At 53.3% G+C, this 13,702-nt stretch overlaps 1 protein-coding gene across 6 annotated transcripts in view; it reads left to right on the top strand.

The window, feature by feature from the left end:
- The window catches only part of LOC147022760 (protein mono-ADP-ribosyltransferase PARP10-like), a 110,717-nt gene that overhangs the window by 280 nt on the left and 96,735 nt on the right, over positions 1 to 13,702 (top strand). For 5 of the 6 annotated variants that reach the window (XR_015059900.1, XR_015059899.1, XM_085887556.1 and 2 more), the window contains exon 2: positions 4,416 to 4,621. The exons of the other annotated variant lie outside the window; for it this stretch is intronic. Coding sequence is in view for 3 of the 5 variants with exons in the window: in XM_085887554.1 (XP_085743680.1) it covers positions 4,435 to 4,621 (187 nt within the window). In the remaining 2 variants the exon portion in view is untranslated. The remainder of the gene's footprint in view (positions 1 to 4,415; positions 4,622 to 13,702) is intronic. 6 annotated transcript variants of the gene reach the window in all.

Below are 13,702 nucleotides of genomic sequence, written 5' to 3' on the forward strand. Positions count from 1 at the left end.
GCACACACTCGATTATATATACATGTACATATACATATATATATATATATATATATATATATATATATATATATATATATTCTGTAAGCTTCAAATCCGTTGGTGGAGTTGTTTAACCTCGTTTCAGATTGTACGATTTATTTATTTAATGTCCTCTATATTGTTGAGACGTCTCGAAGAATACCGATGTTGACGGGAGGATCGTGTTTAATAAACAGACAACCTCGGGGGAATCGTCGAACTGAATCAAAGTTTGAAGAACCATTGTCGGTGGTGTAATCTGAGAGTGTAAACGTTCTCAGTGTGGGAGGCTCTGTTCGAACTCTGGCCCAGTCGTACTGTTGTGGGCCGGGTATCGGCTGCGAGCACGACCGCTAGGTGGAGCAGTTCGGCTCCACCGAACACCCGGAATCTAGATCGTCACCCTCGGATAACTCCGAGGGTACGGGTCCCTTACAGGACCGTGAATCGTCAATAAATCAACCACGTGGTACGGGGTTATTTGCCACGCTTCAAAATACCTAGAGGCCCACGTGGCGAACTACCGAGTATTCACACCCTCGACGGAGCTCGAACGGGACGAGTCGTTTCCGTGCTCGACCCGTGCGTAACCCGAGCGGATGGTTACCGAGGTCCCGTCGGTCCAAATGCATACAACTACGGCAACAACAGCCTTTTATAATTCCCCAACACGCACCGTGTTAAGCCGATGAAGAAAACACGGAAACGAGCTGATACATTCAACAAATGGATATTTATTTACAATAGGTGGGGAAGGAACACACAAGAGCAGAGTTAAACTGACTATAAAGAAACGAAATCATGTACAGCACAAGCACTTAACTGTTCCTACTTAAAGACAGGCCCACAGACGGACGCACACCCAAAAGGAATGGACCCAAAAATGGTCTTTATTATCCCTTCAGCTCGGAGGGAAGTCGAGCTGAGGGACGACAACGTGGCAGGCTACCTGGCCGCGAGCTGGGCGTCCACCCCTCTCCCGGAGCTCCGGTCGCCAGAAGACGGACCAGGGCCGCCAGACACAGACCAGCGCCAGCGACGAGATGCGCTCAGACCAGCGCCGGCGACGAGATGCGCTCAGACCAGCGCCGGCGACGAGATGCGCTCAGACCAGCGCCGGCGACGAGATGCGCTCAGACCAGCGCCGGCGACGAGATGCGCTCAGACCAGCGCCGGCGACGAGATGCGCTCAGACCAGCGCCGGCGACGAGATGCGCTCAGACCAGCGCCGGCGACGAGATGCGCTCAGACCAGCGCCGGCGACGAGATGCGCTCAGACCAGCGCCGGCGACGAGATGCGCTCAGACCAGCGCCGGCGACGAGATGCGCTCAGACCAGCGCCGGCGACGAGATGCGCTCAGACCAGCGCCGGCGACGAGATGCGCTCAGACCAGCGCCGGCGACGAGATGCGCTCAGACCAGCGGCGGCGACGAGATGCGCTCAGACCAGCGGCGGCGACGAGATGCCCTCAGACCAGCGGCGGCGACGAGATGCGCTCAGACCAGCGCCGGCGACGAGATGCGCTCAGACCAGCGCCGGCGACGAGATGCGCTCAGACCAGCGCCGGCGACGAGATGCGCTCAGACCAGCGGCGGCGACGAGATGCGCTCAGACCAGCGGCGGCGACGAGATGCCCTCAGACCAGCGGCGGCGACGAGATGTCCTCAGACCAGCGGCGGCGACGAGATGTCCTCAGACCAGCGGCAGCGACGAGATGTCCTCAGACCAGCGGCAGCGACGAGATGTCCTCAGACCAGCGGCAGTGACGAGATGTCCTCAGACCAGCGGCAGCGACGAGATGTCCTCAGACCAGCGGCAGCGACGAGATGTCCTCAGACCAGCGGCAGCGACGAGATGTCCTCAGACCAGCGGCAGCGACGAGATGTCCTCAGACCAGCGGCAGCGACGAGATGTCCTCAGACCAGCGGCAGCGACGAGATGTCCTCAGACCAGCGGCAGCAACGAGATGTCCTCAGACCAGCGGCAGCGACGAGATGTCAAGACAACCAGAACACCCGCTCGAGAAGACGGGGCGCAGATTGTTTTTTGTCTCTTTCCTAGTCCTTCTCGGGCGCGCTTCGCTCATGCGTGCCCGACTCTCATTGGCTGACGTGTCGTGGGAAAACCATCCTCAGTGGCTTGATTGGACAAGGGGCACACCCCTGCCTTCCTGGGCGGAGTCCCGGTCTGAGGCGATGGAAATCTCCGCGATGTTGGTGTGAGGAAGCGAGGTGGTGGCATGTTGATGTAAAAATCCTAACCATAAAAATAACTCCGCAGCGCATGAACATCCAATTCCCACTAGACTAGGGACGGGACCCTAACTCGAAACACACACCGATATAACTGAGCTATAGGGGACGGCTGTCTGTCTGTGTGCACAAGGCTTCCAAATTCGTGGTAACAATACATACCAAGGACTTGAAACATTGTAAGTTCCATGCTGATGGCGATATTAAAAATCGAATTGCTCATCTTCGTCAAGCCACCTTGAAATACAAGACATATTCTGAAATCCACAAGCCCTGAAGAAGGAGGAAATCCCAGAATAGGTCTACAGTTGCAGAAAACTGGTTCTACTGCAAGGAAGAAGGGATCTGGCAGGCCTAGAGACACAACAAGTAAAGATGACAGGTGACTGAAATTCTTAGTTCTCCAGGAAAGAAAGAAAGAAAAGTTTTGGCCCAGGTTAGAGTCCTGATTTGAACCCCATATGGATAATATTTGGTCCTAATATTCAGCACAAACTTATTGGAAGGAAGTTTGCAGATTCTTATCGGCTTTGGGAAGCTGTGCGTCAGACAATACTGACATTTCTCGGTGCAAGAAGCTTTCTGAAAGTTTGACCAAAACATTGGATTATTTAAAGAACGTTAAGGGACAAGCTAATCCATCGAACCACAATAAGATGAAGCATGTTAACGTTGAAATAAACGTGAAAATAAAATATATACAGTATAAAATAAACATTAACAAGACTCTTACCTTTTAAAATTGATTCCAAAACAGCAAGGTGATTTTAACAAAGCAGCAAGGTAGCTGAGATTATAAATATAAACCACAAGACTTAGCTTGGGATGATGATGCTGTTGGAAGGTGTGGAGAGAGGGGGAGCAGGGAGGGGGCTTCAGTGATCGGAAGAGCAGCATCGGTTTTATGATGAAGTCGTCTGTAGCATTTCAACACAGGAGAAAGGTTAAACGATCCTTAACCACCTTACCTTGAAAACCTTGATATATGCCGGAGCATATATCTCGTGCTTGTCGAGGAAGGTATCGGATGGCATCCTCTTCCAAAATAATCCAGTCTTGTCATCGTTAAAAACCTGCTCCGGAATAAATCCCTTCGCCTCAATATTAATTCCATGCGCTGCAGTGAATGGTTTTTCATAGCATCATGCTCAGCCGATGCTACTTCCCAGACTAGTTTTACATGATTGAGGCCGAATCTTCTTTTGAATTTCTCAAACCAGCCCGTGCCATTGTGGAACTTGTGGGTAGCTGTGGTTGAACTGGAGCCTTTGGACCTGGGTGCCTTGTGGAAACGTTGGTTAATCCACAATTATTTCTTCCCTATCACCGGTCCACTCAAAGGCACTTTTTTCTGTGTTTAGCCCTCAATCCAAACATTAAGGGCTTTTTCCATCCTTTTAATATGAGGATCACAGGACTGGAATGAGACTTTTGCGCTTTGTTGAGCACTAGTGGCAACACTTGTGTGGATATTTGATACATTTTCACGGATATACCGCACAGTTGACTCATTGATTATGTTATGGCGGGCCACAGATGCCGCACTTTCACCTCTTTTCAACCTATCTAACAGCTCGATTTTTTTATTATTATTATTATTATTATTTTTTTTTTTTGCACAACGTTATTAACCTTTCTCTGCCTTTTGGTGCAGCCAATTTTGTCCATTGTTTTACCTTTGGGTTCATTAAAAACGGTGCACGAAAAACAAAAGGCTCGTAATGGGAGATAATCGTACAGGCGGACTCATCTCAACTCAAAACCGCAGTTGGCTGAAATGAAATCCTATGATAACGAAATTGGAACACAATAGGTTGCCTGCGATTGGTTGAGACCCATGAAATTCTAGCCTGTGATATTTGAGGGTTGACTGCCTTTGAAAAATTGTCCTTTCGTAAAATAGAGTTCGATTCCACTTCTTGACAAAACTTTAGCTTGATGGTACTTACTCTGACACTGGCATTGAACCCTGCCTGTGACCATTTTTTGTTGTCCTAATGACATATTTACATTACCTGCAGATGATCATTATAAGAAGTCCTTGGCAAGTGCATTGTAATAGTCAAAGAAGAATTGTAATCTACCATTAAAATCTACTAACATTCGTAATTTTAACTCCCTGTTACCCATGGTTTCTGCAGCATTGGGACTGCCCATGTTATGGCGATGAGGCCTGCATCGCCTGGAAAAGGGGGCCAGATACTGGAGGTGGGGGGTGTTCCAGATACCATTCCATTATCTGTGCTCAAACTTTATTTTGAGAATCGCCGGCGCTCAGGTGGAGGAGAAGTTCAGGATATCAGCAAGGATGGTGATCGTGTGTTTGTCACATTCAACTCCTGTGAAGGTTTGCTGCTTGTCAGTTGCTGTGTTTTATATTGTTGTGAAAGTGATTCCTTGGGGTTAACATTCCTTAGTATCATTTAGTTAGCTCCTTTGTAAATGTCTCGGAGTAGGCAAAAAGTAATATTGTAATATTAGAAATGCATTGCTTATGTAATACATAGATGTCTACCCACCCAGGTGTGTGTCTTAAAAATGACCATCCATTTGCACCTTTGTTTCATGTTCTACCCTTTGTAAATCTGTCTTGTATGTCCTTTTTAAGCATTTGACAGCCTGTCGGCACCAGTTTAGCACAGAAACTGCTTCGGTCCTACTCAAGAGGAAAGGGGGGTGACCTTGCCCAAGTGATAAGTAACAGGGTGTGGTCCTCCACTTCCCATGGATTTTCCATGGCAGAGGCACACGTGTCACGTGTGCAACGTGGCCGATTACGATCTCTCTGGCCTGTTTGTGCCAGCCATGGTGGCACGGTGGGCTTTAGAGGCCAGAAGAAAAGATGTACATTTTTATTTATTTATTTATTCAGGCCCGCTCCCATGGGTGGTCCGAGGGAGGAAGTCTCCTGCCAGTAGGAAGAAGAGAACTCTGTCAACTCATGTGCACGGGGGTAGAGGCGAGAGAGCCTGCGAGAGAGTGGAGACCAGATAGTCCAGCAGAGAGTCTTCCGGAGAACGTCCTGCAAGAGAGTGGAGACCATAGAGTCCACTAGGAGATGCTCGTGCATGAGAGAACAAATAAAAAAAATGGATGATATTGTTGCGGATTCGCGCCCGCCGGCGTGCTGACGGCCACGTAACTCGAATCGCGGCACGTCGCCCACCGGACGGACAATCCAGTCGTGACCCTCTCGGACTAACGCCGGGAACCAGTCACGGGTGGACCTTTCGGTCTCACCGCGATCGAGCCAATCAGCCCCCGCGTGGGATAGGGTTGCTCGCCAAATTCGACCTACCTAAGTACCCACACGGAGGGTAGACCGGGCGATCGCACCTCGCCGCAGGTCGACTTCGGACACGGGCCACTTAAGCGACCCGTTCCGTACTATCGGGATAACCAAGCGGTGTTATTCGTCGACCTCGACGGTTCGATTAATTATCGGGCGTATTCAGCCCACTACCAACCCTTTACGTGAAGCAAGATGAGGATTCAATGAAGGAAATGACGAAGCGAAGCGGGAAACAGTTCAACACAAAGCACATTTATTCGCGACGAACGGAAAGCACACATATTCAATTCCACCAAAAGCACACAGAAAAGAAAAACACAATATTACACAAAAAGCAAATATAAAAGAGAAACACAATGCAGAGCTAATACCGACTACCGAGCACACGGCAACACTGATACAATTCTACTTCACAGACGGCGCCGACAACACATACCCAAAACCAAGGAAAGAATACCCTCAAAGATGAGGCGGGCCTGAGGCCGAGACCGGGTCGGGCCTACCCGTCTGGTGATGAGACGCGGAGCGGCGATGGTGCCTCAACTCCGCGGGCCTCGCGGACAGTGTCTGGTAGGGGGTGGGAAAGGGGCCCCCTTGGTCGCACTATCTCAGCGCGGGGGGAAACAGGAGGGGGTTGCTGATGCTCGGGGTATAGAGGATTTTTATTGCCCCGCAACGAGCGTCTCCACCTCGGCCAGGTCGCGCTGTCGGCCTCCCTGGGGTGCAGCTCCCTGCACGACGCGAGCACCCCCTCGTCTGCCCTCGCCGCCTCTCCACAGCTCCGTCCCCTCCGTTCCGACTCCAACGCACACGACGACCAGCTCCTTCTTGCCAACTCCACCGCCCGCGAAGTCTTGACTCTCTGTTCCCTCTCGACTCTCCTACTCACTGGACTGACGAACACGGTCGCTTATATCAGCCCCGTGGCTTCGCCCTCTCATCTTTGACCCCCTCCCTTCGACCTTTCACCTCGCTCCCCATTGGCCCGAGAAAAAGTGGGCGTGAATGCTTTTTGATCCATAAATTTGCATATATCGATCGCCCTCCAACGCCCTGGGGGCGGGGCCAATTCGCCCCTCGCTCACCGATTGGACGGCTCACCCTAACCCTAACAAATCGTTTTTGATCCGTTTTTGAAGCACAAAATCCGTGATTTTGTACACGCTGTTCGGCGCGCGCCCTGCACGAGTCCAACACCGGTACCCACAGGCGGCGCAAGAACGGTGGCGATGCGACGGTTGCGAGGTGTGACGTGAAGGTCGTGGCGGTTGTGGTGAAGCGGTGGTTGGTGGTGGTAACAATGGCGGTTGGTCCAAATTAAAGATAGTAAAAGAAAAACGGCTATCCTGAAGAGTCGCAGCACACATAAATGACATGTATTCCCACTAGACAACGGGTTTGGGCCTAACTACACATGTACTTACCGAGATACCTCACCGAAGGGACCTGAATGGTGGTTTGCGAATTTGGTAACCACAACACTACCCCCTCCCCTTTTTACAGACTCGTCCCGAGTCGTCAAATTTTCGTGTGCCATCATGTGTAGTTTTCCCCTAGTACATTTTACCTACGGATCCCTGAGTGCGACATTCATGGTATTCGTGTCCCCAAAATAAATAACCTGAGGGCTGCGTAACTATCTAAACAAACTCACTCACACGGACGACTTAAATAAAATTGCCGGCGCTAAGACAAACATGCCGGGGGCGCACTCATATGTACAGTACATCTTAACCTTAACTTACAAATTTTACACTAAACCATGGCCCAGGATCACTGAACTCTGCAAAAGAAAAGTAGTTAGCAGGGAGCCAGGCTGCCCGCATGCAGTCTCTGGCTCAAACAATGCAGGTGACAGGGAACGTGGCTGGCTGCTCACACGCAGTCCAAGGCCTTCCCTTTTGAACTGAACGCAGTGAACCACAACGGTGCATGGGCTGCACAAACGCAGTCTCCGTGCCAGCTCAAGTGGCACACGCAATGAACACAACGAATGGATGCATGGACACAAACACGGTGCACGGGCCGCCACTGCAGGCCCGTGTTGTAGCTGCCAACAGGGCAGTTCTTGCAGCTTGCAAACTGTTGCCTTGCGGATCCTGGCGCACATGGAAATGAACAGGGAGGGCAAAGCAAAAATTGAACGGGGGCTGGTGAACAGGGGCAGTGGGCATGGCATGGCAAAGGCAGCAGGCAAACACAGCCCGCAGAAGAAGGCCGCTGCAGGCAAACTCAGCCCGCAGAACCAGGCCGTTGCAGGCAAACACAGCCGGCAGATGAACTGGCCGGCACAGGCCTTGAAGAAAAACAGCCAGCAGATGAACTGGCCGGCACAGGCCTTGCAGCACAGCAGCTGCAGATGAAGCTGGCCAGCCTTTGCCGTTCAGTGGAGGTTGGTGGAGGGAGTGCGGTGGTGCTGGCCACTTGGAAGGCGGGCTCGGACCTACCTACCTGTCTCCCTCCCAACCTATCGCCTTTGCCTGTCACTGTACATACCCACTCCCTTAATTTGTCAAACCCCAATTTAGCCCCAACTTATTTTTTTGTTGTTTTTATTTTTACTCCCCCACTATAAATCGTCCCCTAACCCCCTTTATCGTCCTTGTTCGGCTAACCTATCCTGTCACCTAGCCTACTCCCAACCCCTACGTTCCCTTCCCGGAGGGGAATAAGGGAGAGCTAACGTCCTGTGTCGAGGCCCAACGAAGCCTCAGAATGGCCTCCCCAGAGTTCGGCGATCTATAACCAAAGTGGGTCCAGCGGCCCACAACGACAGCGAGGGGATGGATGGTGCGGAGGGGTACACTTCCTAATCTACCCTATCCATTTAACCGTTAAACTACCCCGGGGCTTTCAACAAGCGCCTCTCGCTTAAACTATTGGTTCTAACAACCCAGATTCCCGTCGCCTGTGTTGGTGTCCTCACAATTTCGGGCCTCGCCCCCCCAATTTTCTCTCCGTGCCCTCACACGGTCTCCTGGCTAGGACACGTGGCTCCCTTTGGCAGGCACGACCCTCTGCCGAATCTGCCGCTATGGCACCCCCGGGCACTACACTGCCTCTGAGCCTACCAGCTCCCTAACACCGGGGAGTGCCCCCCATGGCACCTCCCCTGAAACGCACACGTGGCAGGCCGGCCTCCCGGGCCCCTTTCCGAGGGTCACCTGTGCCCACAACACTGCCCACGCGGCTAATGGCGCCCCGGGCCCCCGCACCAAGCAGGCGCACCCGTGCCCACTACTCTATCCCGGCCCCCCATGGGCCCATGGCCTACCGCGGCCGACTAGCCTGGTGCCCGGGGTACCCACTCAGCGATACTCACCTTTCGCAGCCACGCTCCCAAGCCCGTCAACAGGGCTCCTGCACCCCTCCAAATGGGTCTCGAGCCTACTTTCCCACCAACAACAAAACGACCTCCATTTTTCAATTTGACTAACCCAGCTAACTCACTTTACTCTGACCCCGGGGTCCCTTGGGCGGGAGTCACTCCTCCCCCCAATCACTCATCGCACCATGCATTCCCCATTCGCTCCACTCACACAGACCCGCTGGCCTCACTCATTCACCAAGCACATGTACTCACCTCACAACCCACAACTCTTCAACACACACACCGCTGAACTCTGCCATCCTCCTAACTACATCCCCTAACTAACTCGTGCTCCCACGTCGTCCCTTAAACTATAGCACGTTCCATTTAACACTACGTAGCTAAGCTACGTCCCCACTACACATTCAGTCTGTCTCTGTCTCCTAAATAAAAAAAGAAAATCATTTCCCCACCTAAATCTGGCTACAATCCCTCTAACTAATCCATTCCATGGACTCCATGAGGACTTACCCCTGCCCCATGGAGCCGGTCTAACTAAGCTAACCCTTCCCCCTAACTAGTTTTCATCCTGTGCCCAGGCCAAGGGGGTCTTCCACCCCTTGCCCAGGAATCCTGTGCACCCGAAAGTGAGGCTTGCTTTTTTTTTTTTTTTTTTTCATGCGCATCACCAGCGCGGCAACTTGCGCACTTTGCACCTGCCCGTGACGTCATGCAGCTGCACGTGTACCTCGTCCCTCCTTGGACGGTACCATCCGGCCGGGATACCCCTCCTGCCGGATTCCAACCACACGTGCAGCCATGACGTCACCGTGCGCATAAAAAAAAAACACAAGCCCCACGTCTCGAGGGGTTCCCCACGCGAACACATGTGCTTTGCCCGTTGGAGCTCAACACACACGATCGCGTGGAGAACCCGTCCGGTCCAAATCCGTTTACCTGCCTAAACTTTGTCCGTCCGCGGGATCGGCAAATCCACCGCGTGCGTTTCCGGACCGGGACTTCACTCTCGCAAGCGAGCACGTGGTGGTCTCGTGCGTTGCACAGCACGGACCGCGTGCTCACTGCTGGGTGAACCCGGCACGGTCCCCGAAACAGCGACAGCCGCTACTCGGCTTTCGTTTCTCCCATGTCGCCGTCGTCGCCATTCAACCCACGCACACCTGCGTGTTACGACGCACACAGTCCACTCCATCACATTCACACCGGGAGATGCGGCTGCGTGCTCCCGCATGCCAACCGACATCTCCCTCACATACCGCTCTCTCACACACACGGTCTCCCTTGCACACAGCGACCTTGCACACGGCCGTTCACTCACGCGTGCCTCACTACTCACACAAACCATACTACTCACACACGCGGGGGCACTCAACCGCTGTGCCTCATCCACACACCGTGCCTCACTCATACACGCGGGGGCACTTAACCGCGGTGCCTCATCCACACACGCGGGGGCACTCAACCGCGGTTCCTCATCCACACTGGCCGTTTCACTCACACACACGGCCTCTTCCACACACGGTGCCTCATCCACACACGGCGTGCTGGGAAGCACGTACTCCGGCACCATCGCCACCACACCACTCACACACGGGGTCGCTTCCACACACGGGGACGCACTCACGCCTTGCACCACACACACAGGGACAACCACACTGGGGATTCGTGTCCCCACAAGGGTCTCCGGGGCCTCTATACCCCCCAAGCTCTCCAAGCACCCGTTCGCAGCACTCGTCCCCTCAACCTCGCAAAGCACGACCGAACTCACCTGGTCGTGACTCGCCTCAAGGGGGCATACTCCCTCCCCTCGTTCCTGGAGGAGGCCATCCAGGTGCTCGCACTGGGTCTCCACCCAGTCCACCAGCTCACCCCCATTATCCTCCACTACCTCCGTGTGTGTGTGTGCGTCACTTACCCCGTCCAATTCACGCTCTATCTCCCGTGTCTCTGCCAACTCTTCACCCTTTACCTCCCTTGTCTCAATTATTATTTCCGTTGTCGTCACCTCGTGTCTCGTCTCACACGTTTTGGTCTCCCCATTTAATTTTTCCCTTTTGGTCACCGTCGATTCCTCTGTCACGACCCTCGCCCAACACGCCCCCCGAATTATTTTTTTACCCGCCTCCACCGCGGGCCTGTCAGCAGCTGCACCCCCTTCCAGCTCGTTTGCTCCCACACGTGGAGTCGCCATTCCTAGCTCCTTGGTCACGGCCTTCATGCCCGCCTGCAGGCTTCGGCCCATGTTCTGCGTCTCACCCCGCAGCTTTTTAGTTTCTTCCTTCATATTTGTTTCCATTTTTTGTGTATTCGCATCCATCTTTTGTGTATACGCATCCATCCTTTGTGTATACGCATCCATCTTTTGTGCATCCGCATCCATCCTCGCTGTCATAGCCGCCAGCATGGCGAATAGCTGGGCCATGTCGGGTGCGCTTGGGTGAGCCGTTTCGGCAGGGATCGGGGAAGGTTTTTGGTGGAGGGGGGGAGGGGAGGTGTCATACACTGCGGCCGCTGCTGCACCTATTTCGGGCTCTGGGTTCAGTTGGGCGAGTCCGTGTTCCTGCACAATCAACATTTCCTGCACGGGGATTCCATCCTGGACCATGGACTCTACATTACTACACATATACATTTCTAATACCCCCGGCTCCCGCTCGCCTTGAGACGCCATCTTGCTTCTCGTGAAGGGTTAATTTAGCTCGCTCGTAATTTGGAGGGAATCGGGGGTCGCTTCTCTCACCCCTGGACCGATTCCCGTGAATTTAGCTGGAGACAGGAGAGCCCGTTTTCCTGTTCTCTGATACCAGTGCCGCGAGGAGGGCGATGAATTTGTATCGCACGACCTGACACCAGTGTTGCGGATTCGCGCCCGCCGGCGTGCTGACGGCCACGTAACTCGAATCGCGGCACGTCGCCCACCGGACGGACAATCCAGTCGTGACCCTCTCGGACTAACGCCGGGAACCAGTCACGGGTGGACCTTTCGGTCTCACCGCGATCGAGCCAATCAGCCCCCGCGTGGGATAGGGTTGCTCGCCAAATTCGACCTACCTAAGTACCCACACGGAGGGTAGACCGGGCGATCGCACCTCGCCGCAGGTCGACTTCGGACACGGGCCACTTAAGCGACCCGTTCCGTACTATCGGGATAACCGAGCGGTGTTATTCGTCGACCTCGACGGTTCGATTAATTATCGGGCGTATTCAGCCCACTACCAACCCTTTACGTGAAGCAAGATGAGGATTCAATGAAGGAAATGACGAAGCGAAGCGGGAAACAGTTCAACACAAAGCACATTTATTCGCGACGAACGGAAAGCACACATATTCAATTCCACCAAAAGCACACAGAAAAGAAAAACACAATATTACACAAAAAGCAAATATAAAAGAGAAACACAATGCAGAGCTAATACCGACTACCGAGCACACGGCAACACTTATACAATTCTACTTCACAGACGGCGCCGACAACACATACCCAAAACCAAGGAAAGAATACCCTCAAAGATGAGGCGGGCCTGAGGCCGAGACCGGGTCGGGCCTACCCGTCTGGTGATGAGACGCGGAGCGGCGATGGTGCCTCAACTCCGCGGGCCTCGCGGACAGTGTCTGGTAGGGGGTGGGAAAGGGGCCCCCTTGGTCGCACTATCTCAGCGCGGGGGAAACAGGAGGGGGTTGCTGATGCTCGGGGTATAGAGGATTTTTATTGCCCCGCAACGAGCGTCTCCACCTCGGCCAGGTCGCGCTGTCGGCCTCCCTGGGGTGCAGCTCCCTGCACGACGCGAGCACCCCCTCGTCTGCCCTCGCCGCCTCTCCACAGCTCCGTCCCCTCCGTTCCGACTCCAACGCACACGACGACCAGCTCCTTCTTGCCAACTCCACCGCCCGCGAAGTCTTGACTCTCTGTTCCCTCTCGACTCTCCTACTCACTGGACTGACGAACACGGTCGCTTATATCAGCCCCGTGGCTTCGCCCTCTCATCTTTGACCCCCTCCCTTCGACCTTTCACCTCGCTCCCCATTGGCCCGAGAAAAAGTGGGCGTGAATGCTTTTTGATCCATAAATTTGCATATATCGATCGCCCTCCAACGCCCTGGGGGCGGGGCCAATTCGCCCCTCGCTCACCGATTGGACGGCAAAAAGTGGGCGTGTGTCGTTTTTGATCCGTTTTTGAAGCACAAAATCCATGATTTTGTACACGCTGTTCGGCGCGCGCCCTGCACGAGTTCAACACCGGTACCCACAGGCGGCGCAAGAACGGTGGCGATGCAACGGTTGCGAGGTGTGACGTGAAGGTCGTGGCGGTTGTGGTGAAGCGGTGGTTGGTGGTGGTAACAATGGCGGTTGGTCCAAATTAAAGATAGTAAAAGAAAAACGGCTATCCTGAAGAGTCGCAGCACGCATAAATGACATGTATTCCCACTAGACAACGGGTTTGGGCCTAACTACACATGTACTTACCGAGATACCTCACCTAAGGGACCTGAATGGTGGTTTGCGAATTTGGTAACCACAACAATATGTTTGGAGGTATGAGAAAAAAAAGAGATTTCAGCAAAGTGGAACGGCAGGTTGGTTTAACTTTGGGGTACAAAGGAAAATTCCATGGGGACATGTTTGTTGGATAATGGCCTGGAGGATCATCATGCCAGGGTGGATGTTGCTTTTCCCCAGAAACAGACCATCCAAGAGACAAAGAAGATTGATGGTTTGGAGATGGAGAGGATAGACTCTTTGGTGTGTGAAGCGACCTCTGTGGTTTGTGGTACGGCACTCATGGGCGTGCAGTTTGACCCTGTCG

Source organism: Eptatretus burgeri, chromosome 7 (assembly GCF_056783735.1).
Source record: "Eptatretus burgeri isolate ZD-2024b chromosome 7, Ebu_testis_v1, whole genome shotgun sequence".
In the NCBI taxonomy this organism is placed as follows: Eukaryota; Metazoa; Chordata; class Myxini; order Myxiniformes; family Myxinidae; genus Eptatretus; species Eptatretus burgeri.